At 44.6% G+C, this 24,988-nt stretch overlaps 1 protein-coding gene across 1 annotated transcript in view; it reads left to right on the top strand.

Annotated features, from left to right (window-relative positions):
- The window catches only part of APBB2 (amyloid beta precursor protein binding family B member 2), a 324,017-nt gene that overhangs the window by 195,347 nt on the left and 103,682 nt on the right, over nt 1-24,988 (top strand). The window contains exons 6-7 of the mRNA XM_036031648.1: nt 18,621-18,828; nt 18,914-18,922. Coding sequence (XP_035887541.1) covers nt 18,621-18,828; nt 18,914-18,922 — 217 coding nt within the window. The remainder of the gene's footprint in view (nt 1-18,620; nt 18,829-18,913; nt 18,923-24,988) is intronic.

Raw genomic sequence — 24,988 nt, 5'->3', positions numbered from 1 at the left:
ATGGATGCAGGAGGACGTCTTCTGTCTTCAGACAAATGCAGGTCATTTAAATGCCTTTGGCGCGTGCATGCACACACACAAAGGAGAAGGGGGAGAGGGGGCGATGTTAATTTTTTAAAAATCCAATGCATGGGGGGAGAAAGGAAGAAATTGATTCTGAGTATAAACCTTTAGTCAGGTTCTCATTCATTTGTGGGTTTTATTGGCAAGTTATTACTGGTTCCCCCAGAATTTCTGAATTAACTCTCATAGTCACGCAAGATGTCCAACATTTAGATGATCTGGGTGGCTAGGAGAGACAGTGGGCCTCCATCCACACCCCATCCCGTCTCCTTTGAATCAGAGAATCAGTTTCTAGTGAGAGTGCATCCTCCAGCAGGGACGGGACAGAGGATGGGCCGCTTCTGACTCGGGAAGACTTAGGGTAACGTCAGGAACCGTGAGGGCAGAATGTGTTTTGAAAAGTCCCTAATTACAGGCCTGCTGTGTAGACCTAAAGCACATGTTATTATTATCCACAAGGAATGTAGATGCTAAGCTCAATTTTATTGATCAAAAAAAGCCCAGCCTGGTTCTATCATTTAAGGGGATTTAAACAGATTATACTGGGTAACCTTGGGTTGAAACACACTTCCTTTACATTCCAAAGTCGGTCACTGTGTTCTTCCCGTAACCTGGTCGATCCTCATCTTCTCCCTCTAAACATAAGCTTGTTCACAGAGATACAGCTGGAAGTCACGTTGTCATGACAACAGTTACAGGCTGGGAGGAAGGACTCTTTCAAATGGCCAGTGGCTGGGTTTTTAATCGCTGATTTATAGCGATAGCAAAATTAAAGAGGAATATAGAATTTGTAATTATATGTTATCCTGGCTCTGTTTTCACTGACATGTAATTTGTGAACATGCATTAAACATATAATTTGCACGCTAATGCATACAACTCCATCTTATCTGTTTTCTATCTTGTCAAGAATAATATTCTCAACGCATATGGATTTTCCTGCTCAAACTTTCAGTAGCATTTTGTTGCTATATAATGAATCCTGAGCTTGTGAATGCTGTTGCGAAGCCCTATGAAAAGGAGCCTCCACCACCTCCCATTCAGCTTTCTCTCCAAGGCATCGCTGTGGAACCCACCCATGTACCAACCATCCTTGACTCCACACTTCAGCAGCCGAGGGAGAGGGGTGTCTCTCACGGAAACTATAATACTAAGTGGAAAATTGACCTAAATGATTTGTCTCTAAAAGGAGGTGGTAGTACAGTGAGGAACAGGGTAATTTTTAAAATGGGTGCTTAGGGAAAATTTTGTGGAAGAAGCAGTCCTTGAAGAATGACCAAGTTTGGGTTTGCGGGGAGGTGGAGAAGAAGATGCCAGTGGAAGGGAACAGCATAAGCAAAGGCACATGGACGCTGAAATGTACGGGATGTCGGGAGACCAGCGGGTGTCCATTTTGCCTGGATTGGAAGGGGTGGAGGGCGTGAGATGTCAGAGGGCAGGGAAACCATTGAGGAGGGCACTGGGTGCACTGCCATGCCCAGGGCAGTCCTTCTGGTTTGTACAGGAAGGGGAGTAAGAGGCGGCTGAAAAGACGGTCCTTTGGGAATTACTAGCAGGAGTGGGATTAGGGGGGGCGGTGTCCTCACAGTGACTGGTTGTGAACCATTGTCAGATCTAGGCGAGTTCCTGGGAGCTGGGACGGGCGCACTGCTGTGGGGTTGGGAGCCAGGCAGGAGTGAGCAGCTCTGTATTGCTCTGGATTCGGTTCCTGAAATAGGCCGTTTCTCATAGTGAGCAACACGCCTCACAAGCGCAGCTCTGGTGTGGGACTGCCTGCCTTGAGTCTCAGCTCTGGCGCTGGGGCATGGGTCACTTTCTCTGTGTCGTCTACAAAATGAGACAGCACCACCCTTAAAAGTAAGGAGAAGACACATCAATAAGTATAAAGTGCTTGGGACAGTGCTTGGCCCGTGATAGACTTCTCAGTGAACATGGATGTAGATGCCGATGTTGATGGAATGTGAACACACTGCTGAGTACATGGCACTTCTTTATCATTTTCTTAAGCAGTCTCAAGGAGGTACGTTATCTGCCTCTGCTCCTCACTGGACATCTCAGTCTGTCCCTTCAGGGACACTCACTCACAGTCCATTGCAAGGAGAGTGGTTGACCATCCATCACGTGCCAAGCACGGTACCCAGTGCTAGGGTTGTTACAAAGATGAAGATGGAAGGGTTTTGTCCTAAAGAAACACAGTGGTTTTCAAAAGGTGGCAGTTGGTTCATACAAAAGATCGTAGGAAAAATAGTCCATATGTGACAAGGACCGCATGTGATAGGTAAAGAGAGAGCACGCACACCAGCATGTATGCACTGGGGGTGGAATTACTGAGTACCATGTAATCTCTAAATTATTAATGCCAGGGTCCTTTTGATTTTAAAAAAACACTTTTCTAAATGCTTAAATCATATATCTGTGCATCTATATTGGTAAATTATATCAGGATTTTTCAACTAAGTCTGATTATTGCCCATCATAGCTCCAGAATGAGTTACGGTAGAACATTTCTTTTCTTTTAGTCTGGTTTCAAGGACTGGACCTGAATTTCTGAAGAGTGGCATTGATCCTAAAGATATTTTTAAATGAGAGAAGTGGAAGGTTATGAGGGCTTCAAAACTGTTGGCAGTTCCTTACCTAGAATTTTAATATTTAGTCCTGAGCTACTTTGGTATCCTTCCAGTCAGGGGGCCACATTGTGTTTTTCGTGACCTTCCCATCTGAGGCTCCAAAGAAATTTTTACCAAAAGGATTCCTCTTTTACCCCTGGCTCCCTGGACCACTACTGTCCATTAGAAATACAATGTAAAGCACAGGTGTAGTATTACATAGTCTAATAGTCTAACAGGTGAAATGAATTCTAATTATGTATTTTATGTAACCCACTCTATCTGCAATATCATTTGGACGTATAAACCATATAAAATTATTGATGAAATATTCTTACATTCTTTTTGTTGTACTGCATTTTCCAAATCCGGCATGTGTGTGTTACACTGGCGGCCACCCCTCTTTGGACTCGCCACATTTCATGTGCTCAGTAGTCCCGTGCGACTCGTGGCTGCCATGTTGGACAGCACAGCTCTGGAACCTCAGGCTTTTCAGAGCCCTCGGCTACTTCAGGAACCTAAACAATGGTTATCTCTGACGATTTTTCATTAGTGTTTTTATTGTTAAGGAGAACACATAAAGTAAACAGGGAGTGTCTTTTGGACCTCAGACAGCTGAGTTCATTACATGCCACAGTTCGTGATGCATTTCCGTCACTGGTCTGTGTAGAACATCTCTCCTACCTTAGTGCTAATTTACTGCCTTTTATTCCTCTATCTCCCTTCTGTCCTCTCAATGCATGGGCAGCCGTCCTAGTGAGTTTACAGTGTGACTTTGTTCAAAGTGTACTTGCGAAGTGCACTGTTGTTTTGCCCGTGTGTGTGTTCTTAATTTCCTTAAAGAGTGTTTTTTTCCCCTGTGCTGTGTTTTCGAATCTACCCATAGGCCATGTGCACATCTAACACATTGCTTCTCGTTGCTGAATGGTGTTCTGTGATGGGAATCCAACACGTTTTACCTTCCCCTTCGTAGAACGGTGGGTTCCCAGAGTTGCCTCCATTTGCTCCGCACCTCGGGTAATCCCACGGGAACACCCTATGGCATATCTACCTGTGGAACTGTGTGGGGAGGTGTGTGGAATATATCCTTGGTGTTGCTGGGTCATAAGGTATATATATTGACCTGTTTCGGAAAAAAATTGTTGATCTTACTGTTTCTGATGGATATACTTTTACACAATCTTGTTCAGTGAAAACCACAGCATTGCAATGGTTTGTTGAATCAGACCCTTTTGACTGGTAGGGTGAATCACGTTCGGGCTTATTTTTTCAGGAGTAGCTAACAAATAACATTCTCACAGATATGTTTCTCAAACAGCCGCAGTGGCCATGAAAGAGGTCAAGCTCTCCCAGGGTGACCAGTTCAGACCTGGGCCAAGTGCACGTGCAGCCTATATTCACAATAAAAAAAGTTGCAATCCTTGCTGTATCTGCAGAGCATAATATATATTTTAAATAAATTAGTCATTGAAGCAGAAAAATGGAAGAAGAAATGTATTACCCTTAAAGAAAATAATCCATGGAAAATTTTCACTGAAAATACACTCTTGCTTTTGAAAGTAATTTGTACTATTTGTGTCTCCAAAGGGAATTTTTTTCAGAGAAAACACAGTATTTTCTTTCACTAGCTCCTTTCCGCTCCTGGCTCCATGGGTAGGTACTTCCCACTGTAATGTTTTCTAAAGAGAGGGGCATATCCTCTCGGTTCACTCATCAAAGCACATCTGTGACATCAGGAGACACACAAAGTTTGTTTCCACAAGGAAGGAAGCACAAACAGCTGTCCAGGGCGAAGTTCTCCGCATAGTCATTCACTTGTCCCCACTGATCTCTGCCTGTTTTGTCCGCAACAAGGAAGACTTTGATACAGCAACTGATTCATTTACTTCCAAAGAATGTTCCTCTGTACCCGCTTCTGAGATCCAAGGGTCATTTGTGTGTGCTGAGCATAGTCTTCCCTTAAAGGCCTTGAGGTTATAGTAATTTCTTTCAGAGAGAAAGGAACGGGAAGAAATTTTGAGGAGGAAGATGCTTAGAAATACCAGAATTCAAAAACAAATAGACCATCCTTTACGAAAGGACACTAACTACCATTCGATCTAGAAAGAAGGAACAGAAATTTTGTATGAGTCAGTTTTCACAAGTGAGAGGCTTAGATCTTTGAAATGAGAAAAAAAAAACCTCTATTTCTGTAGCATAATAAATTTGGAATCCTTCCCAGACACCCTGCAGATAAGAAACCTTTAACGCTTAAAGAGCATTTTCTAGTAGGAAATTAATTACAGTATATTGGCTAGAATTTGAGGCCTAGAGGGTTAACCAGTACATTTGTGGGTGAATAAAAACTAGCAAACGGTAATTCTTGTTCCTTTTTTTTGACACCATAGCAAAGTAGAACTCAGCAAGCAGGCTGATTAGTGGTACGTGCTCCCACACCCATTTTCCCTTTTTCTCTGTTCTTCCTCCTTTTCCTTCATTGGGCTCCTCTTGCTTACAGCTTTCATTTGTATGGGCATTATCTAGGCAGCCTCTGCAGTTTCAGAGAATGAAATTTAAAAAATAGAGCCACTCTTTGACCTCATTCACTTACATTCAGAAAACTTACAGTGCCCACCTCCTGTGTACGAGACGTATTTGTGGTACCTGGGTTGATTAAATAAAAAGAGGAGCAAGCCTAGTCCTTGCTTTAAGGAACTTAGATCTGTTTAATTTGTGATTAATAGCATCTCTATGATACTTTTCTGCTATTGGGGACCCACAATTTAAACACCAAATAGTCCTATACCTCATCATTACAGAAAGGGAGACCTTCTAAACTTGAAGCACTAATTTATTGTTTGAGCTTTTGAGGATGATTATTTTATTTACTTGTCCTTTTCTGGAATTTTGGCTCAATTACCTAATATTGACTTATGCTGGATTCTATTTTGAGAAGCATACAAAAAGAGAGATACTTTCTACACATGCATCCCTGGCAGATGGGATTCACAAATACCCCTACCTCTTTTCTGCCAGTGGCCCCAGCATCTTTGAAAATTTTAGGCCTCTGTATATCACTCTCTCAATGGTGGAAAGAAAAACCAAGCTATGGTACAGGTGTGCAGCAGCTAATTAGTTTTGCCATTCTGTATTCCCTGGAGAATCTTCGCTTTTCTCTTCTGACCTAGAATTAGAGGGGGTAGGAGGAGGATGGTGTAGATTAAAGAACTGAATCAAGTGAATGGCTGGGTGTTCCATGTGGTTGGTTGAATCCTGATAGGTACTTCTTGAGGTTTGCGAAAAATTAAGCCCAACGCTGAATTTGGTGTTTTTGACAAGCGTCAGAGATGAGGTTAAGATGCTTTGATTGGCAGGTGGTGGAAAATGAATGAATGGTAACTGATGAAGTTATGTTCCAACAATATGCTGTTTTAGAAGAGGATTGGAGAATTTGGGAGTCAGGAGCTTGCATTTTCAAATTCTATAATTTAGATGCCTATAGTTGGAGAGTGAATATGGGATTGCAAAGCTAAATTGCTCGAAGCTCTTTCCTTTCCAGGTATTAGGCCTGGAATTTAGTTTCCTGCCATTGAATGGATGAGTTAGGATCAACTCCAACTGCTAGTAATATAAGACTGTAAAATAGCAGTTGCTGATTACAATAGACCTTGATTTTCTTTTCACATAGAAGCTTGGCAGTAGCAGTCCACTCATGTGCTGTCTGTTTTACAAAGACCTCAGGAACCCAAATTCCTTGATCCCACTGCTCCACCATCCCTATGGTATACCTGTGTCCTCATGGTCCAAGGTAGCAGGTCTGTTCCAACAAGAAAAATGCTTTCCAGCTATTTTATAAGGAAGGCTCTGAGACACTGCCATACAATTCTTGTACTTATACCCCGATGATTGGAATGTTACCTACATGGCTACACCTAGCTGCCAGGGAGGCTGGGAAATGTGTTCTGTATTCTGGGTGGCCATGTGTCTAATCAAAAGTTTTTATTGCTTTGAAGAAGACACTAGACATTGATGAATGAACACCTTGCATTGTCTGCTATAGTACCTTATTTATGAAAACCAAATATCAGGCCTTTTATAGACAAAGGGAAAAGTATAGATTGGTTGGCCTAGTTAACTTTATTATTTAAAAAAATTGTTTACACCCCTGGCTGGTGTGGCTCCGTGGACTGAGTGTCAGCCTGCGAACCAAAGGGTCATCGGTTGGATGCCCAGTCAGGGCACATGCCTGGGTTGCAGGCCAGGTCTGGTCCCCAGGAGGGGGTACGCAAGAGGCAACCACACACTGATGTTTCTCTCCCTCTCTCCCTCCCTTCCCCTCTCTAAAAAAATAAATGAATAAAATATTTTTAAAAATAAATAAATAAAAATAAAAAATAAAAATATTGTTTACATTTATTTTTAAAGACTTTATTTATTGAATTTTACACAGAAGGGAGTGAGACAAACAGTCATGTGCAACATATACCCATCCGTTGCCTCTCACATGCCCCCAACTGGGGACCTGGCCCGCAACCCAGGCATGTGCCCTGACTAGGAGTCGAACCAGTGATGTTACAGTTCACAGGCCAGCACTCAGTCCACTGAGCCACACTAGCCAGAGCAAAAATCGTTTATATTTAATTACCTGTTGTTCAATATGAATACAGTTTACAACAAGATTTACACCCATCCGGATGCAAGATAAAACCTTCGTTGTCAGTTGCTGCCTGTGTACCTCCAGTACTATTTTCCACGTGCTAACTTCCTCCTAGAGTTGGTGCTTAGAAATGGTTTCTTTTTTGATAAACTTCTTCCACTAGACAACTAAATCTTTGTAAGTTTTTGGAGCAAGAAATTAAATTTCTTCTTAACTCCCTGGCTGTATTCTTTTGTTATTTTATTGATTGAAATATATGTTTTATGTAAATTGCTTCAAATTCTTTTTTAATTCATGTAGAGAATAAATATCTCGGAGGAGTAATAAAAAACAGCTTTTACTGTGATCCCTTTAAATGTGTTTTTAAAGTTAATTTCAGAAAAACATTTTTCTCTGAACTCCTTCCTACCACTCATATTCTGAAATCTTATTTTACATCAAATACTGAAGCTTGTCCACTAAACACTATGGCAGACTGAATACTTCAGTTCTTCAGCTCTGCTGATTTTTAAAGGGCATTTAACCTTTAAAAATGGACAACACATAGAATGATTCCCAAACAAAAATACACTGAGATTTCTCCACAGTCAATGACAACCAGTTTCCCTACCTTGACTGAGTTATTTAACGTTGCTGAAATCTGTTTCTTCACCGGTAAAATAGGGGTGTTATCTCCTCCACCTGTGTCACAAGATCTTGTGGGGCCATGTGAGACTGGACTAGTCAGTTACAGCATTTTGCAAGTCCTGTAGTGGCCTAGCAGCGCCTGCTCTTGTTCTCGTATTGGAAACAAAACAGATGCATTTTAACCTATGGGAGTGTAGTTCCATATGCCCCCACATGTAAATTTTGATTAAAATTGGAAAGATTGCATCCTCTCCAGCTTGCGTTTTCAATGTGCTAATGAAAGGCCAAATTGTCGTTTGTCGTTGAACACTATTTCCTAGATGCTCATAAATCACCTCTTGTTCTAATATTTAATGTAGCAGGGAAGTCAAGTCCTGAGGTGCCACCATTTAAAATAATAGTGACCTTGAACTTGGCCAGGCAGCCCTGGAATACCTCCCACCTTATCATCATTGCTATTGTCATCCTTGCAGCCTGAGGAGGAATATAGCTCTGGGAGAAAAGTGTATTGAAGACCCCGACAAAGTGATGGAAAAGAAAATTAACTCTGTTTAGTATACTTTGAAACCCGTCTACCTTGAAAGAGTACAATGCCAGTAATGATTCTATGCATCTAATGGTATGAGAGCCAAAGGAAGATTCCTGCTTCTGGTGGTATTTTGTTTTCTCTCTTCTAACTGCTCACCGTGAAGTGATGGTCAAATTAGGACATTGTGTGGTTGGGTTGGCTGAGGATAAGGCAGCTGGACACGTTCTCTGAGTGATGGGCAGTTACCCTTGCTTAATTTGGGAAGATAGGTCTTCCTAGAACACTAGGCAGTGTGTTTAGGAATAGGTACCAAGTACCCAAACTCAAAAGCAGGGAATATTAGGCCTGATTTGTTGATCTTTCTGTCAAGCCTGATGAACCCCATCGGGTGCGGAACAAGATGCATTGCTGCCATTCCACAGGTTCGTGGTATAGTCAGACAGCTGGAGGTAAAAAGCCTGCCTGGCAATTTTACATAAATATCTTGTGATCGTGACTTTTTAAAAATTATTTAAATATTGGTGATTTCAAGAGCATGCCCACCTGCACCCATTCTCCATTCATTATGATGATTAGATTTTGGGTTTGGGGCATTTGTGGGTTCCCCCACAGGCTTTACCTGACGCTTCTTAGAAAAAATGAAATCGAGGTTACTGAAATGGTCTGTAGCTTTCTTCAAACAAAATAGAAATCTGCGCTCATGTTTTATGTTCTCATTTTTACCATTTTTGGGGGTGCTGGGGGCGTGGACCTTAAGCCTGTGGCTTCTCAGCAGTGGTTGGAAATGAGGCCACCTCGTACTTTGTGCTCGCTCCGAAAGGAGACAGTGTCCTCAGGTTATATTTCATGTCACCCGAGGTTTTCACTATTTTCTTTTATAACTTGTAAGGAAATCGGTGTCTTACTATCTATTTAGGTGTTTAGAACGGGACCTTTCTGATGATATTTAAAATACCTGTGGCCAAGTCATATGATTAACCTCAATTATATGTATGTGTAGGTATAGATGGATATTTCCAAATACCAGTTTTTCCTTCGAATAATTCCCAGCTGCTTATGTCCCATGCCGTTTCGTTTTTAAGTCTGTCTTTGCAGAGTCCCCCTGACTCCTGTGTCGATTCTGGTTAATGGTCTGTGAACAGAGAGGCATATTTTCCCTTTTATCTTCTGCTAACATCTGATCAGTTCCTATTTACATACTTTTGTGAGGCTATGAGATAGAGCAGAAGCAGTCTCAAAGGAAAGATGTCTTCAATAACACAGCACACCTAACCCACTGTTTTGTTTGGACTTCGTTTCTGCTTCTTTAACGGCTCAACTACATGACATAACACAGGGATGTGCTAACAACTAAAGAGGTGCCACATACCCCAACCAGTGTTGCATTCATGGGCTTTGCGTTCCAGCATTGCGTTCAGGTAGACGTGGCCGTGGCCTGGGTCATCATTTAGTTTTCTTGATCTAAATAAAAACTACCTTTTTGGTAAAAACACATTTGGTCGTTGCAAACTCTCAGAAATCTTAAGTTTTTAAAATGACATGCACTGTGGTCGATTACCATTTCAAAAATGCTGTGTCCCCAGAGCCACATTTGAATGAAGTGATTAATAGCTAATAATAACACAGATTTACTGAGCAAGTACTATGTGCCTGACTCTGTGCTGGGAACTGTGTCCCACATCAGCCCCACAAGGGCAGACTTGTCCACACTCAGGCACCCGCTGAGCAGGCAGGCCAGTAGAAAGTAAGCTGTTTGTCCGAGGTCACACAGCCAGCCGGCATTGGGGCTGAGATTCAAGGCTGTCAGCTGACGCCAGAGCTCCTGTCTCTGACAGTAACATGGCCCTGCGGCTAAAAATGTAGCAGGGTAAGCTCAGCAAAGACTATGTCTCCAGTGAGTTTAAATTAAGAAATTTTGTGTTGATTTTATGCCAAAATACTTAATTAAAAGATACAGAGAATGGAGTGTTACAGAGCCCAAATTTAAGGCCTATTTAAATAATGAGTTCTTAGAGTCTTTACTCAAAAATTCTTAACAGAAAAAGTCCTCAGCTACAAATAGCACCCCATTGCAAGGACACCCAAAACTTGAATATTAATTTTGTTAAAGAACAGTATGGGAAAAGGTATTAGGAAATCAACACTCCCCAAACTGTTAAAGAGGTTATTACAAGTGGTGAAGAATGCTGCCCCAGGAAAGCTCAGCTGAGGGCAATGTGGAATTTTTCTAAGGCTGTGGTAGGCATTCCGGGCTCTCGTTTATGCAAACAAATATCAAGAAGCTGTTTTGGTGAGCTTTCCTTCCCTCTTTCTGGCAGGCTGCTGGGTCAGGACTCTGAGAGCTCACAGGTCTTAAACACCATGGGCCTCTCCTCCTGTCTCCATAGTCACTGTTTTTGCCAGTTCCTTTGGCCGAGGACCATTTTGCCCCAATTCTGAGTAGCCTGTCTATGTTGCTTGGAACCCTCAGCAAACCGACAATCAATGGTCTAGACCCAGAGTCCTGGCTCTGTGCTATTGTCTTCAATAAAAATAAAGGAACTAAGGAGGATGGGGAGGGTTAGAGAGAGAGAGAGAGGAGAAGGCGCAGAGAACAGGAAGGCACAAAGGAAGCAGACCACCCGCTGATCAGAAAAAGAGTTCTAAAGCTAAACCCAAATGGTTTGCATTCAAGCATCTGGATCCCTCAGGAATATCATTCCTTAAAAGAGTAGCTAGTAGCAGCTGCAGCTAAGACTTTGGAACAGAGAGTTTTTTTCTTCTCCAAGAATGGGAACTTTGTGCGAATTATTCTTCTGATTTTGAAAACACAGATTACACAAGACCTTCAAGAGTTTTCCTTTGCATAGAGGGTGAATTCTTAGCCCTGGTGGGCTTAAACCTTACCTCAGACCTCACCCCTCACTTGGGTGACTTTTTCATTAAAATGACATGACATGTGGCTCTTTGCTGCCTCATGGTCTTTGCACTGGCTGTTCCCTCTGCTGGGAATACTGTTCTCTTGTCTCTTCCCAAGGCTTGGCACCTTCTAGTTTAGAGAAACATTATTCCTCAGGGACCTTCCCACACGATCCCGGGCAAATAGGCCACCGCATCCCCTGACACAATGGATCACGTGACCTAATTTTCCTCTTACTCATTACTGTGTTCATGGCTTCTAGAATAGTGCTTGGCATTCATGGGAGTTCCTCAGTATAAAAGAATGAATGAATATGTGGGTGAATGAATGAATGAATGAATGATTGAATATACAGTCCCATTTTACTTTTGTGGAGCCAGTAGTTAGATGGAGTTTGCTGGAAAGAATGATTACCTTTTCTGTTTTCCCCCAGGCCAATGGTTCTTATAAGTGTGGCTCGGAAACCAGTAGCATGCAATCAGCACCTCCTGGGAACTGTTAGCCATGCAGATTCTCAGATCCACTGAGTCAGAAGCTCTGGGGGTGGCCCCCAGTGACCTGTGTTCTACCCGGCCTCCTGGTGACCCTGATGCTTGAGAACCGCTAATGCCCGGCTGGGTCTATCTGATGACCTCTGCGTCTCCAGCCCTAAGACAATGCCTGGCACAGAGTAGATAGGAAATATTTGTTGAATGAGTCAACCTATCTCCTCTTTCCTCCCACCCCTCCCCCATGCCGTGCACACCTAGGGCACCCCATACACCAGCGGAGGGGAAGGGAGTGAGCACCCTTCTGAGGGCCTGAGGGGAAGCTTTTGTGCCCTGCACTGCAGACCTTACCGAACTGAGAATCCTGGCTCACCCCCTCCTCCTTCCTGTGGCTTCCAGGCGGGAGCGGAAATTTCCAGCTGCTGTTGCTAGATGCTAATTTGTTTTCATTTGACCCTCAGATTCCTGCAAGTGAGCCCAGGGGAGAGGATGATTAGAGGCGGGCTGGCCCCACACACAGGCTCCACTGCAGTGGTGGAGAGCAGGGAGCAGGGCTCTGCAAAGACAGTGGGGTGGAGCCAGGCCAGTGGCACAGGCGCCAGAGGTGACTGGAGGGGGCAGGTCTCGCTGCTCACTGATGGGCTCCTTGTTTCCACGCCAAGTATTGCTTTTGGCCTGAGAGGCTCCCCGCTCAAGAGGGACTTTCTGAGCTACTCAGCCTTGCTATTTTTACACTCTGACTTCCAGAGCCTGCTTCCTGTCTCCTCACAAAGAAACAGAACTACAAACAATGAAGGACCACAGAGCCACTTTGAAGGGGCACCTATGGCGTTGTGCCCAGCCTGTGCCTGTGCCTTTGGTGGGATGCAGGGGTGACAGGAGACAGTAAAGCGTCTTAGGTGTGAGGTCCTTCGGGGTGGGTGGGAGGGAGAAGTGGGCAGCGTGCCTGTGGGTGAATTGATCCTGAGGCCTCTAAAGGGTGGGCCCAGATTATGGGGAGCTAGAGTGGCTGTCCCGATTTCCTGGATTTCCTGGGAGCAGCATTAGGGAGGGAGGCACAGAAAGGAAGACCCTACGCAAAGCCCACATCGGAAGTGTCCTCCTCGGCCCTTGGGTGGGTCAGGGCTCAGGACCAGTCCTCTGGAGTGAGTCTTGGTGCCGTCACTCACCGGTCGTCTGACCTTGGTCAGGTCGGCTGGCTGGGCTTGGAGCCTCAGCATCGCAGCATTGTGGTCTTTTTCTTTTGTTTCTCCTCTATTTAGTCACCTTCTAATTCCATACTGATTTTTCTCAGGTCTTTGAAAAAGTAAAATCCACTTCTACATAGGGACACAGTTTACCCCCTTGGGTTTAAACCACACTACTATAGTGTGAAGTGTGGCTAACGGTAGTGTATTCCTCATAGGGCATCCGGGACGCTCCGCAGCTCCTATAATAAGCACAGCAGAGCCAGGGATGCACCCCTGTGCCGGGGAAACACCGCAGTCAGCATCCTGTCCTTGTCACTTCACTGTTACTAACAGCGTCACTGTTACCAGCACTTAGGACCTCATGGCAGCATGAAGAGGACTTGGTTTAAGCCTGGAAAGCCAGGATTCTTGTCCTGACTGGCTGACATTCCTGTTGGTGCCTCCTAGCTGAGACTGATGTGAACATACCTGGGATCACGGGTGGCGGACCTGCTCTACTTCGTGGGTGGGGAACTTTGGTCTTTTAATGAGGTCCCCAGACCCACATTGTGGGAAAAAGTCAGGAATCATACAAATACAAGGAAACTTGATTCATTTGGGGATGGTTTGTGTTTGAGAGAAACCCAGGGAAAGTTTTTATTTTACAATTTTGAAGTATTTAATTTTTTTTGCTTGTACAATTGAGATCTGTGAAGCAGCAGCACAGCGGTCCAGGGGCGTGGTACGATGGGAGAAAGTTCAGCAAGGCATGCTGGGTAACACCTGGTCTGGTCTGACCTTCTCGGGTCCTCGAAGCCCCCACCCGGCAGAGGGGACCCGGTTGACCTTCATCAGGAGTCACCATAAGGTTATCTATCACCTTTTATCCTTCTTCTTTGAACCATCAGGGTCATTTAATCCCATAAATTCTGCACTGAGCATTTTCCTTTGGACTCAGTTGAAAATATTTTCTTTACAATGACTTTAGGGAACTTAACATATTATTCCGTGGCCGGCTTGGAGACGTGTAATCTGATAATGCCAGCAGTAACAGTGACCGCTTATGTAGTGACTATGCCGGGCTATGCCAACCTTTATCCTGAATGGAGGTGGGTACTGTTTTCATCGCCATTTTACAGATAAGCATCTGACGCCCAAAGAAGTCGGGCAACTTGTCCAAGGTCATTCAAATAGTGAGTGGCCGCGCCAGGCAGGAAGGGCCCCCAGAGTTCTCACTCGCGGTTTCCACGCCAGGCTGCATGACGCCGTGTCTAGAGCCTTTGTTGACTCCCCTCACCTCTAATTTCTCTGGCGTGTTGACAGTACTCTGCGGGCTTTCTGTGTATTTCTCCACTTGAACTCTCCTGTTCATCTCTCCCTGAGTAGTGCTGGCACTTGGTCTGCATCGCAGGCCTGCCGCAGGGCAGCTCCGCAGCAGAGCCCCGCTCTGTTTTGTGCTGTCGGTACGGAACGAAATTCCTGCGGTTACTGTTGCACAATCAGTCACCCAAAGAGAGTCCGGCGGGCCTTCAGGACATTCCACCTGAGAGCTGAGAATACCCTGTTGTGACCTCGGAACTCTGAGCAGGTCTGTCTAGAAGGGGCGCAGGGCAGAAGGGCAGTGTGGGAACTGCTGAGGTTCAGAAGGACGACGACACTCTCAGCCATCACGGCCTTTCCGCGGGGCCGGCTCCTTGCTTTTTCTTTCTTCGGCAAAGCTGCACTAAGTAATTTCCCCAGAATCGGAAGGGGTTGGAACATCCTCTGAGAACCAGGTGTCTACAGGTTTTCCACTCTTGATTTATCTGCGCGCCTTCCTTCATGCCACGTCCTCAGGGGCGCCCCGCTGAGGGCAGCCTTTTCAGCCGCTTTGCGGTGTTTTGCACAGTCTTATGGCAGAAGCAGCTTTGTGGCGTTGCAATGTCTTGGCCCTACTGGTCTCTTGCTTTCGATACGGTTTCAAGCTTTATTTAAGCAAAAACATTTTTAAACAACTGCTCCTGTTGCAAGGCAAATTGTACGTGCAACACCAATATGTCAAACAGGTAACAGTGGTGCTGTTATGGTGAAAAGGCTCTGGAGGACCTGGAATTCCACCCTCCTGCACCACTGTCTCCCTCCCCAGTTTATAGCAATTGAAAACCACTGAATGAGTCCAAGGTACTTATTTCAATATGTACAAGGGGGACCCCCCCAAAATGGAATTAATTCAAAATTATAAAAATTGTGTATTTATTCTTACATGTTTAAACTTCAGTCACCTTCAAAGTGCTCTCCACTTGATGCAATACCCCTTTCGAGATGTTTTTGCCACTGCTCAAAGCAGTTTTTGAACTCGTCGATTCTGATGCCTTTTAGTGTTTCTGCCATTTTTTTCTTTCACCTCTTCCACCTTGGCAAACTGTTTCCCTCTGAGGACTTTTTTCATCCAGGGAAAGAAAAATTCACTCAAGATAAGACTGGGTGGAGAGGAGGGTGGGGCCCAGGGGTCATGCTGGTTTTGGTCAAAAACTGCTAAGCACTCAGCACAGTGTGGGCAGGTGCCCTCATAAATCACCATCATGAAATGGGCAAACACGTTGAGTCTTCAGAAAAAATTCACTGAAGCCGAACACAGCCTCTCACAACGCTGCCAGCTGGTACACTGACACAGATGGGCTCCTAGAACACTCGCCCAACAGGGAAAGCCTGTACTACCAGGGCCTGCCCTCCAGAAGATAATTCCAGTTTTTGGGTTCCCCTGTACATCATTTTATGTAGAAAAACAAAACAAATTGGGTCTGTGAACACTAAACAAATGAAGTATAATAGGGCTTAGGTGCCTCAGAAGATATATTTCATGCTTTTCCTTGTCAAATATATCCATAAAAAAAAAAAAAACCAACTAATCTCAACTCCAAGTCTCTTGGCTTCAGCCCAGAGCTCTTTCCGCTTTCTCCCATTGTATTTCTTTTCATCCCTGAGAAGGTGCGCATGCACCATCAAGGGAAGCAGACGTCACTCCTACCCAGAAGCCAGTATTCGTGGGGGCTGGGAAGTTGCCCCATTTAGTGAAACTGCACAGAACGGATTTCTTCAGAATCCCCTTCACTAGGTGCCACTTTCCAGATCCCATCATTCCAGCCTTCATTCATTCACTTCCCCTCCATCTTCATCCTTTCTTCTTTCCATCATGTCCATGCATCCGTCCACCATCCATCTGACTCACTGTTAGAACCCTGCTGGGCTAGGTCTGGGGAACAGGATGGTGGACAAGGCAGACCCTGTCTGCCTGCCTCAGAGGGCTCCCAGCCCCTGTGACCGGTGCAGGATGGTGTGGAAGAGGTTCTGTAAATGGTCCTGGAACTGGGAGTGAGACCGTGGATGTGCCCACTGACTACCTCCATGGTTATCCTCTCACCATCATCATCAGCTGCTACCATCAGAATCACCCCGCTCCCCTTTCCCCAACAAAATCGCAGCAGAAACTCGAACTAGAAAACAAATATAAGCCGGTAGGTCTGGCTGAAGACAGAACAGCCCAGTCCCTGTCCTGCAACCCAAAGCCCCTCTCATTTTGCCCTTGAGGTGCCTCCTCAGGCAGCCAGCCCTTCAGAACACTGACCTTGGCCTCTGTCCTTGGTCTGACATGATTTTATATTCTGATAGTGTTATGCACGTAGCTATTCTTCCTATATGCTAATACCTCAGTTGTAGAGGAAACTGAATAGATGTGTAAATTGAGGCTCTCAGACCTCAAATGGTAACTAGTGGCCTTTTGTGTCCTTTCAGTTTCTAGCCCCAGAGCTCGCCTTGGAGCCACTAGAGTGGGACAAGGGAACACTCTTGACTGGGTCTTCTTCTTCAACAGTCCCCAAACCCGTGTATTTTGCCTGCCCTTTCTCAGTTGAGACACCGAAAACAAAATTACTGCAGGAAAAAAAAGCCCTAAAACTAACACAGGACAAAGGAACCTATGTATACACATGTTTGTTTCGAGTTTGAGTAACTTGAAATTATTTAATCACACCTAATTTCCTGTCGGGGAAGGGAAGTTTCCATCATAATTTGAGGCAAGGGGCAGTTTTGCCTCTGGCAGATTTAAATGAGAAAGTGAAAGCTGGGATCCCAAACAGCCCCTTGAAGGCACATCTGTGCCCGTGGTCTTAATCTGCCTCTTTGGTTTTTTCCTCTTCTGTAACAGCCTCCGTGACGCCTGCCCGTGATGCAGTGACATTTGCACAGACAAGGCCCACACAATTTCTCACTGGATTGTAAAACAGTGCTCCGGCCTTTTCTGAATGGCCACATAGAAAAGGGCCTAATCGTTAGAATGAAGTGATCCCCGGTTTAGAGCCCGAGTTCCTGAAGGTTTTCTACCTGCCTGCTTCCATGCAGCTGCCTGTGACTCCTCCATGACGCCCCCCCCCCCCAATGAATGTCTTACTCTGTTCCTCTTCTCTCTCCTGTCTTCTCTAGCCCTTTCATCCATTTCATATTCAACTCTAAAAAGACCAGTAATGAGATTTTTCAAAGCAAATAGCTACCTAGTAAATATAAAATATTCACATAGGCCAGGGAATAGCCGGTTTATTTCATTTACCAGCTCCCCCCCACCCGCAGTGTTTAAAAATTATTTTTTGAATTTGAATGGCTTTAAACTTGGCGCATGCTTGCCAGTTTGCCACAGTCCCTTCCATTCCCTATTGTATTTCACAGCTGCCCTACTTTGTATGTTTACATTACAGGCCTGGGTTAGAGTCAGTCTTGTCCCCGCCCTGAATACCAGGGCTCTTCCAGGCTGTCTTCCTTGGGAATCTTCTGTGTGCGATTTAAAATTCTAGAGTTTTCAAAGACATTGCTCCTTTGAAAAGGAGGAGTTATTAAAAGATATAGATATAGCATTCATTTATAGAAAGCAGTTAAAGAAAGTAAGAGTTGTACTCATTGCTGGGAACATTATAGGATACCAGGCAGTAAATCTTACTGATTTACAGATGAACGAGGTAGGTTTTGTGTGTGACCTTGCAAATTTTACATGGGTTGTTAATTCTGGCTAACAAAACAAATTAAGCCTGAAACATCATTGGAGGCAAAAACGACACAACTGAAGCTGCCCCACTTTGAGCACATCCTGAAAAGGCAGGGTTCTTTGGGGAAAACAACAATGCTGGGAAAAACTAGAAGGCAGGAGGAAAAGATGAAAACGAAATAGGAGGTGGGCCGACACTGGAAAAGGAGCCGTAGGCAGGAGTCTGCAGGAGCCGGGCATGGCTGCTGAGGACAGGACGTTGTGGACATCACCAGCCACGGGGTCAGCGGGAGTCACGTGAGAGCAGTGATAGAGCTTTGGTTTGCTGGTAGGGTCTTGGAGCCTGGATGCCTTGACAGTGGGTCTTTCATGTCCCCAGTCTGAATGCCATCCTTCCTCTCCAGTTCTTTCCTTGTCTTGTTCCATATCACCCCTTTTCACCGCACCCTGCATCCACAGTGTGGCTGCAGTTCTTCTCAGCTGGGCTAAGGACATACCTGTCTACAGAATTCTCCTGACTGTTGGCACTAAACTTGGATGACTATAATTTGTTTCCTCTTTTAACAAAGCTCTTTTTTTTCCCATTTCCCAGCAGACATATGGAGTGATCACTCATTTCAGACCGACCCAGATTTGCCTCCTGGCTGGAAAAGAATCAACGACGTGGCCGGGACCTATTACTGGCACATCCCGACGGGAACGACACAGTGGGAACGCCCCGTCTCGGTCCCAGCAGATCTTCAGGGCTCTAGGAAAGGGTCCCTTAGCTCTGTAACGCCATCTCCCACCCCGAGAACGAGGTAAAACGGAATGTCTTTTTAACAACTTAGTACAGGGGGTGCAACTTGTAGTATCTCTTTAGACTCATTGCTTCTGCCCCCACAGGTCATCGAGGTAAGCTCTTTGATTATCATGCATGTTGCACTTGAAACCTCAGCAATGCTCCCTCTTAGTACGTAGGGTTAATACCATCTTTCAGGGATGTGTTCCTTTTTGAATGGTTTTTGATCTCTCGAAACACTATTTTAGGTACAAAAAGTAAGGGGGCTGATTAATGAGAAGTGTTTAAGATTCCCCAGGGCTCACAGAGACAATGTTTTACTCTGTAGGTGCCATTGCATGGTGCTGACTCCATGAAATATTTACACACAGAAGAACGTCTCCTGGCCAGACGTCTTATAATTACTGCATATCTTATTATCCTTGGGTTCATCGGATGGCATAGGGAGGATGTCTGTAAGAATAACCCTTGAGAGCCCTTAAACGCTTAATTTCTATTTTTAAAAAAGAATCTGTTTATTTAGCATAAATGACATGATTTAGAAATAATGAGCAGCAGAAATTTATGCTGCTCCTGAGGAAGAGATTTGAATGTTTAAACAAAGAACTGAGGCACTAAAAAATTCCGTTGTGGTATTTATTAATACAAAGAGTCCTGCAGTGAGGCTTTGTAAATCCTGATAACGAAATAGTCAAGAGAATTATATTCGGAAAAGGTCACAATTAAATAAGGGCTTTTTTTTTTTTTTTTGAGAAAAGTGATTTGATGGCTGACACCAAGACATTTCTGCTTTTTTCTGACCACAGTTTTGTTCTTTAAACAACCCGTTTCCTTTTACTTCGGGGCGTGGATGACGTTTGAACCGCATCTCGTACCTGCAGAGCTCCTCATATACAATATCTGCAACTATCCTCACCCTTCCTTCAGGAAACAGGAAAAAGACATCGCGTTCCCTTCGTCTTTGATTATTTACTTGCTCTCTCCCCTGGGAGGCAGGAAAGCCTGCATCCTGTCGTTCCTTCCTGGGCTTCAGCATCTCACTTGCCCGGCCTGGGCCTCAGAGTCTCCATCTTCAAGTGCAGGGCTGGGCAAGCTGTATCCTCACTGGTAACAAGGGCTGTGGTTTTTTGTACTTTTTTGCAACAATCAGGCACATGCTTCAGTTCCACTGATCCACATAGGATTTTTTTGTTTATCACTGGGCGATTTTGATAACATTTACTGAGCATCATATTCCTTCTCCCTGAACAAATTCCACTCAGTCATTCATTCGTCTTGTTGTGTTAGGTGCAACCAACACAGCTCTGGGGCTCCAAGAGCTTGGCTCGAACTAGAGTCCTCTTCCTATCCCAGCCTAGTCGCATCTCGGCGTGTCTCCCCCGGGCCACGGAGTGGCCTCCCAGAATCCGAGCCAGCCGGGATGCAGCGTCTGCTCTCACTAAGGCACAGATATCCTCTGTTTCTGGCCTGGACATCTTTGCTCTTGGGCTTCATTGTGACCCTTCAACCCCTTCCCAGTGAGAAGTGCCAGTGGGAAAGGCTCAACACCAGTATCTATCAAATGGAGACAGGGAAACTGAGGCATGGAGAGGTCAGTGATTAGGAGCAACACTGGGCATAGAACTCAGAGTTCCTGAATTCTCCTGAATTCTAGGCCAGAGTTCTTCTACCCTCTCCTTGGCTTTGGGGGTTTCAGCCTACTCTCGCCTTCGTGTTGTCCCAGAGGTGAGGAGATTAGAGTACCTTTGAGATCCTCTTTCTGCTCAATGACTCTTATTTCCTTGGAAGAAGTGAAGTCCTTTTTAAAGCTTGCCTCCCGGGCAGGGTTCCGTGTGGTGGAGTCCAGGAGGGCATCCCGAGGTTTCTGTGGCTCAGATTTCCATTTCTTTGATGAGTAGGGTAGACTTGCATGTCCATGTTTTGGGAACAATGCAGCACCAGTGGGCAGCTGGCCCAGGGAAAAGTGTCAGGTGGCAGAGTCCACCTCGGATCCCTGAGCTTCTTTCTGATGCCCGCTTTAGCCTTTTCTTAGCCCTCTCTGCACCTGCTTCCTCCTTCCCATCCACAGGTCAGGGTCCCTCCCCATGGCCCTCCCCCCACTGCCCTTCCTAGAGTGCAGTGTGTCCCTCACACAACCTCAGTGTTCAGCCCCAGCTGCACTGCTGCTGTTTATGACTTGTTGTGGCTTTCCGGGTATTTTCATAAACGACCTCATTTGTTCCTTTAATCCCTCCATGTGGCAGACAAGATCGCTGTTACGTTCCTTACCAAAGAAAAGAGGTAGCTGAGGTTCAGTTATTGGTGTAGCCCCGCAGCTGGAGTTGGGGTGGGTGTGCATCCAGTTCTCGCTCCAGATCCTGTGCTCTGCCAGGACTGCGAATTTCCACCTGGCTGTTGGTTCTGTTCCTCTCTTCTGTTGCTAACCATGACTCTGTTTTTGACAGAGTCTTATCCTTCCAGGGAACTTTGTTAATGGATGTGTAGTTTTTGAAGTTTCAGAGAGAGCGTGACTCATATCCAGCACCCGATTGACCAGTGGGATCAGTGTTCTGCAGATCAACTTTCCATTGTTTGCTTTCTATTCGTTTTTCCCATACTTAAGGTCATCCATTGTGTCAAAGAACCAAGCAGATTTAAGAGGCAATAAACTAAAATCACAGGAACAAGGGGCTAAGCAGGTAGAGAGAGAGGAAGGAAGGGGAATATTGGGGAAAAGACCCGGCCTGCCCACCCACAGATGCCGCGGCGGCTGTTTAATGGTCAGCACTGAGGGTGATTGAGTGCGCAGAGGCCAGGCTCACGCCTAATCACCCTACTCCTCATAAAACCCTGTGCACCTGGTTCTATAGTTGTTGTTCCCCTTTTACATTTGACAACACTGAGACTCAGAGAAGTGAAGGAGCTTGTCCAAGACCATGTGCCTAACTCATGGTGGAGGCAAACTTGAATGAAGGTCTGTTGACCCCCACCCCCTACCGCCAGCTTCGCTCCATACTGTCCATCCGGAGGCTTGTAGAGCCTGGAATCTCTTCACCTCACCCCCAGGGAGGGCTGTGTTGTACTGAGCCTTCTAGAAAATGACTTACGTTGATAACATTGCCTCAGGTGCTAATAACAGTTAAAGAGAAGTGATACCATTTCTTTGATTCCTAAATAGAATCTATTTCAACTAATTTGGAAACATGAGAGAAAGCAAAATGTTAAGGGAGAGAAGAAACTTGTAATATGTTGTGCTAGAAATGCATATTTTATTCAGCTTTTCTTGGAGCTGTCTTTAAAAAAAAAATCAAATAAGTGCCAAATCTGTTGACTCAGCTTACAAAAGTTTAGGACTGAAGGCTTCCTTGCAGTTTGACAATTTTACATATCACATTCCAGAGTTTACTGGGGAAGTGTTAAGCACAGCGGATAATGTTTCTTCTGCACATGCCGGCAGTATTTTGAAAGTTTATAAACTGGCCAGGGAGCATTTGCTGCTGAGATTTGGCCTGTGAGCATCTCCCCCCAACCCATCGATTTGTTCCAAATTACTCAGCTGTTGGATTTTAGAAGAGGGAGCCAGACAAAATATTTTTAGGAATAACTATTACCCTGTACGCAAGTCTTCCTATAACCTTTCCAACCGAAGGTGTTCTCAGTTCCTTAAGAAGGGAGTGTGGAGAAGGAAGGGGGTTTTGTTTGAGTTGTGGAATCGCTTTTCGAGATCTCAGAAGAGAAATGTGGAAGACGAGAGCTCTCAGTAGTCCAGGTTATAGACTTGAGTCCCCTTAGTGGGTCCACCCTCATATGGCCTCTGCGGCGTGGTCCAGAAGGGTGCCATGCCCCGGGGGCTGGGTCAGTCCCCCAGGGTGCACTGGCTCTGAAGAGCTAAGGCTCCAGGGCCCTCCCAGGACTGAGCATAATCTCTGTCGTCATCGCTGCAGCCTGGGCAAGGTCAAGATGAGCACCAGGAGAACATGTCCCCAGCTGCAACTCTGGCACCAGAATGTCATCCGCTGTGCCTCCTGAAAGATCACCCACTGGGAGGTCCTTGCCCGTGGAAGCTGGTCTCTGCTCTTCCTTTGCCCCCACCCCCTTCCCTGCCTCTGGGCCTGTGTCTGTGTCCCACCCGCCTTGTCCTCTCTCACTGTCTTTCCGTCTCTTCTGCCGCATCTCACTCCCAACTTCCAGACAGCAGACTGGGGTGGCTGCAGACTTTCTGGAGAACCAAAGAATCTCTGATGGGTTATTGTTCAAAAAAATGTATTAGCTATAACACTGTATTCTCTCCTCCTAATTAAAAAGAATTAGATGAATAGAATACATAGTTCTTAAACTTAAAACAAATTGCTTTTGTCTTCCACTGTCCTTAATTATAAAAAGACAATTATGGTTACTCATGGGAGAGAAAAAATTTTTTAAATGACTATTTTTAAATATAGAAGGGAAAAAAGGCCTTTGACCTAATCGTAACATAAAATGTAGTTTCCATTTTTCTTACTTGATTTTTGTGTGAAAGGGTTTTTTAGGGGTGCCCATGTTATTTTAAGTTTTTGCAAAATGCTGTGTAAGACCTTTGTTTATTTAAATTTGTGCAGGGTGATTGTTGGCGCTGAGCCAGCTGCCTCGCGTCTGCAGGGCCCGAGAGCTAGATTCATGTCGGTCTGGAAACGTGACCAACTTGTACTCTGCGGGGACCCTCTCGTCCAGAGTAAATACATTAAACATTTTTAAGCCACACACTGACAGAGAACTTTTTATTAAATGCTGAAAGTTTTTCTGCATACTTGTTTTTAAAAATTCTCTTCTTTCAGCCTTGCCACTTCCAACAGAGTGTCTCTGGAGTATCGTTAGCGATATCAGATCCTTTTTGTCAGACATCCACCCTTTGAAAAAAAGGTCTGCACAAAAACACAATTATCCTAGCCTTCCTAATTCATCATCTGATATCCCTGTTCCAATTTGACTTAAATGAAAACCCAGTATTGCTCACATGTACACCTGATGATGATTTAGGGCTAAATAGGATTATTTTCTTTTTTAAAAAAGAAATTTTAGCTTAAAACTTTATTTTCTACTTGATCTCCCTACAGTGGTGATACTAAACTTGTTTTGGGCACTGACCCCTCTGAAATATGAGAGAAAGTGGGGGTCACCACCCCAGGAAAACACATAGGAACAAGCCCACACCCGTTCCGGGGGCTCACAGGGGTCTTCAGCTAACCGGGGCGACTCTCCTATGTTACTAATTTTCCCTCAGTGAAACCTGAACACTGCTGTTCGAGGGGGAGTAGAAGAGAGGTGGCAGGCTGGCCAGCCTTCGTATTCTTTTATTCAATAAAAGAGATTATTTTTAAAAGTAAATACAGTGGTCCAGGTTCTACTTTATTTTGAAAAACCGCAGATCAGGTGCCTAGTCCCAAAAAGAAAGCAACAAGGACCCCAGCTGTGCAAAACAGATAATGGGTAGAAATGTTGCAATGCGTTTGCCCTCTTAGAGTGCCATAGAGTTAGATAAATGCATCTTTCAGCACATGGGATAGTTGAACGTGGCTGTTTCTACTTTGAGTGGTTTTAAAAGTGATATCATTTTAAAGATTTATATAATTTTTTAAATCATTAATTTTTAATGATTTATATGATTAAAAATTATATAACTGTAAATGATACCCAGCAAGGTTATCATTTAAAATGAAAGAGATATTGCGCTTCTCAGACAATGAAAAGCTAAAGGAGTTTGTTAACACCAAACCAGTATGGCAGCAAATGTTAAAGGGCTTGCCTTAAGAAGATGAAGAAGAGAAAGAAAAAACAAAAGGAAAATAGTAAAAAAATAAAATGGCAATAAATATGTATCTATCAATAATCACCTTAAAGGTAAATGGCTTAAATGCTCCAACCAAAAGACAGGGTAGCTGAATGGATAAGAAAACAAGACCCATGTACATGCTGCCTCCAAGAGACTCATCTCAGACTGAAAGATACACACAGACTAAAGTAAAGGGATGGAAAAAGATACTTCGTGCAAATGGGAAGGAAAGAAAAAAGCTGAGGTAGCCATACATATATTCAATAAAATAGACTTTAAACCAAGGCTATACAAGTAAGAGACGAAATAGACTTTAAAACCAAGTAAGAGACAAAGAAGGACACTGCATAATGATAAAGGAAACAATCCAGCAAGACGAAATAACCCTAGT

Source organism: Phyllostomus discolor, chromosome 1 (assembly GCF_004126475.2).
Source record: "Phyllostomus discolor isolate MPI-MPIP mPhyDis1 chromosome 1, mPhyDis1.pri.v3, whole genome shotgun sequence".
NCBI lineage: Eukaryota > Metazoa > Chordata > Mammalia > Chiroptera > Phyllostomidae > Phyllostomus > Phyllostomus discolor.
This window is presented reverse-complemented; position numbering and strand designations above follow the sequence as displayed.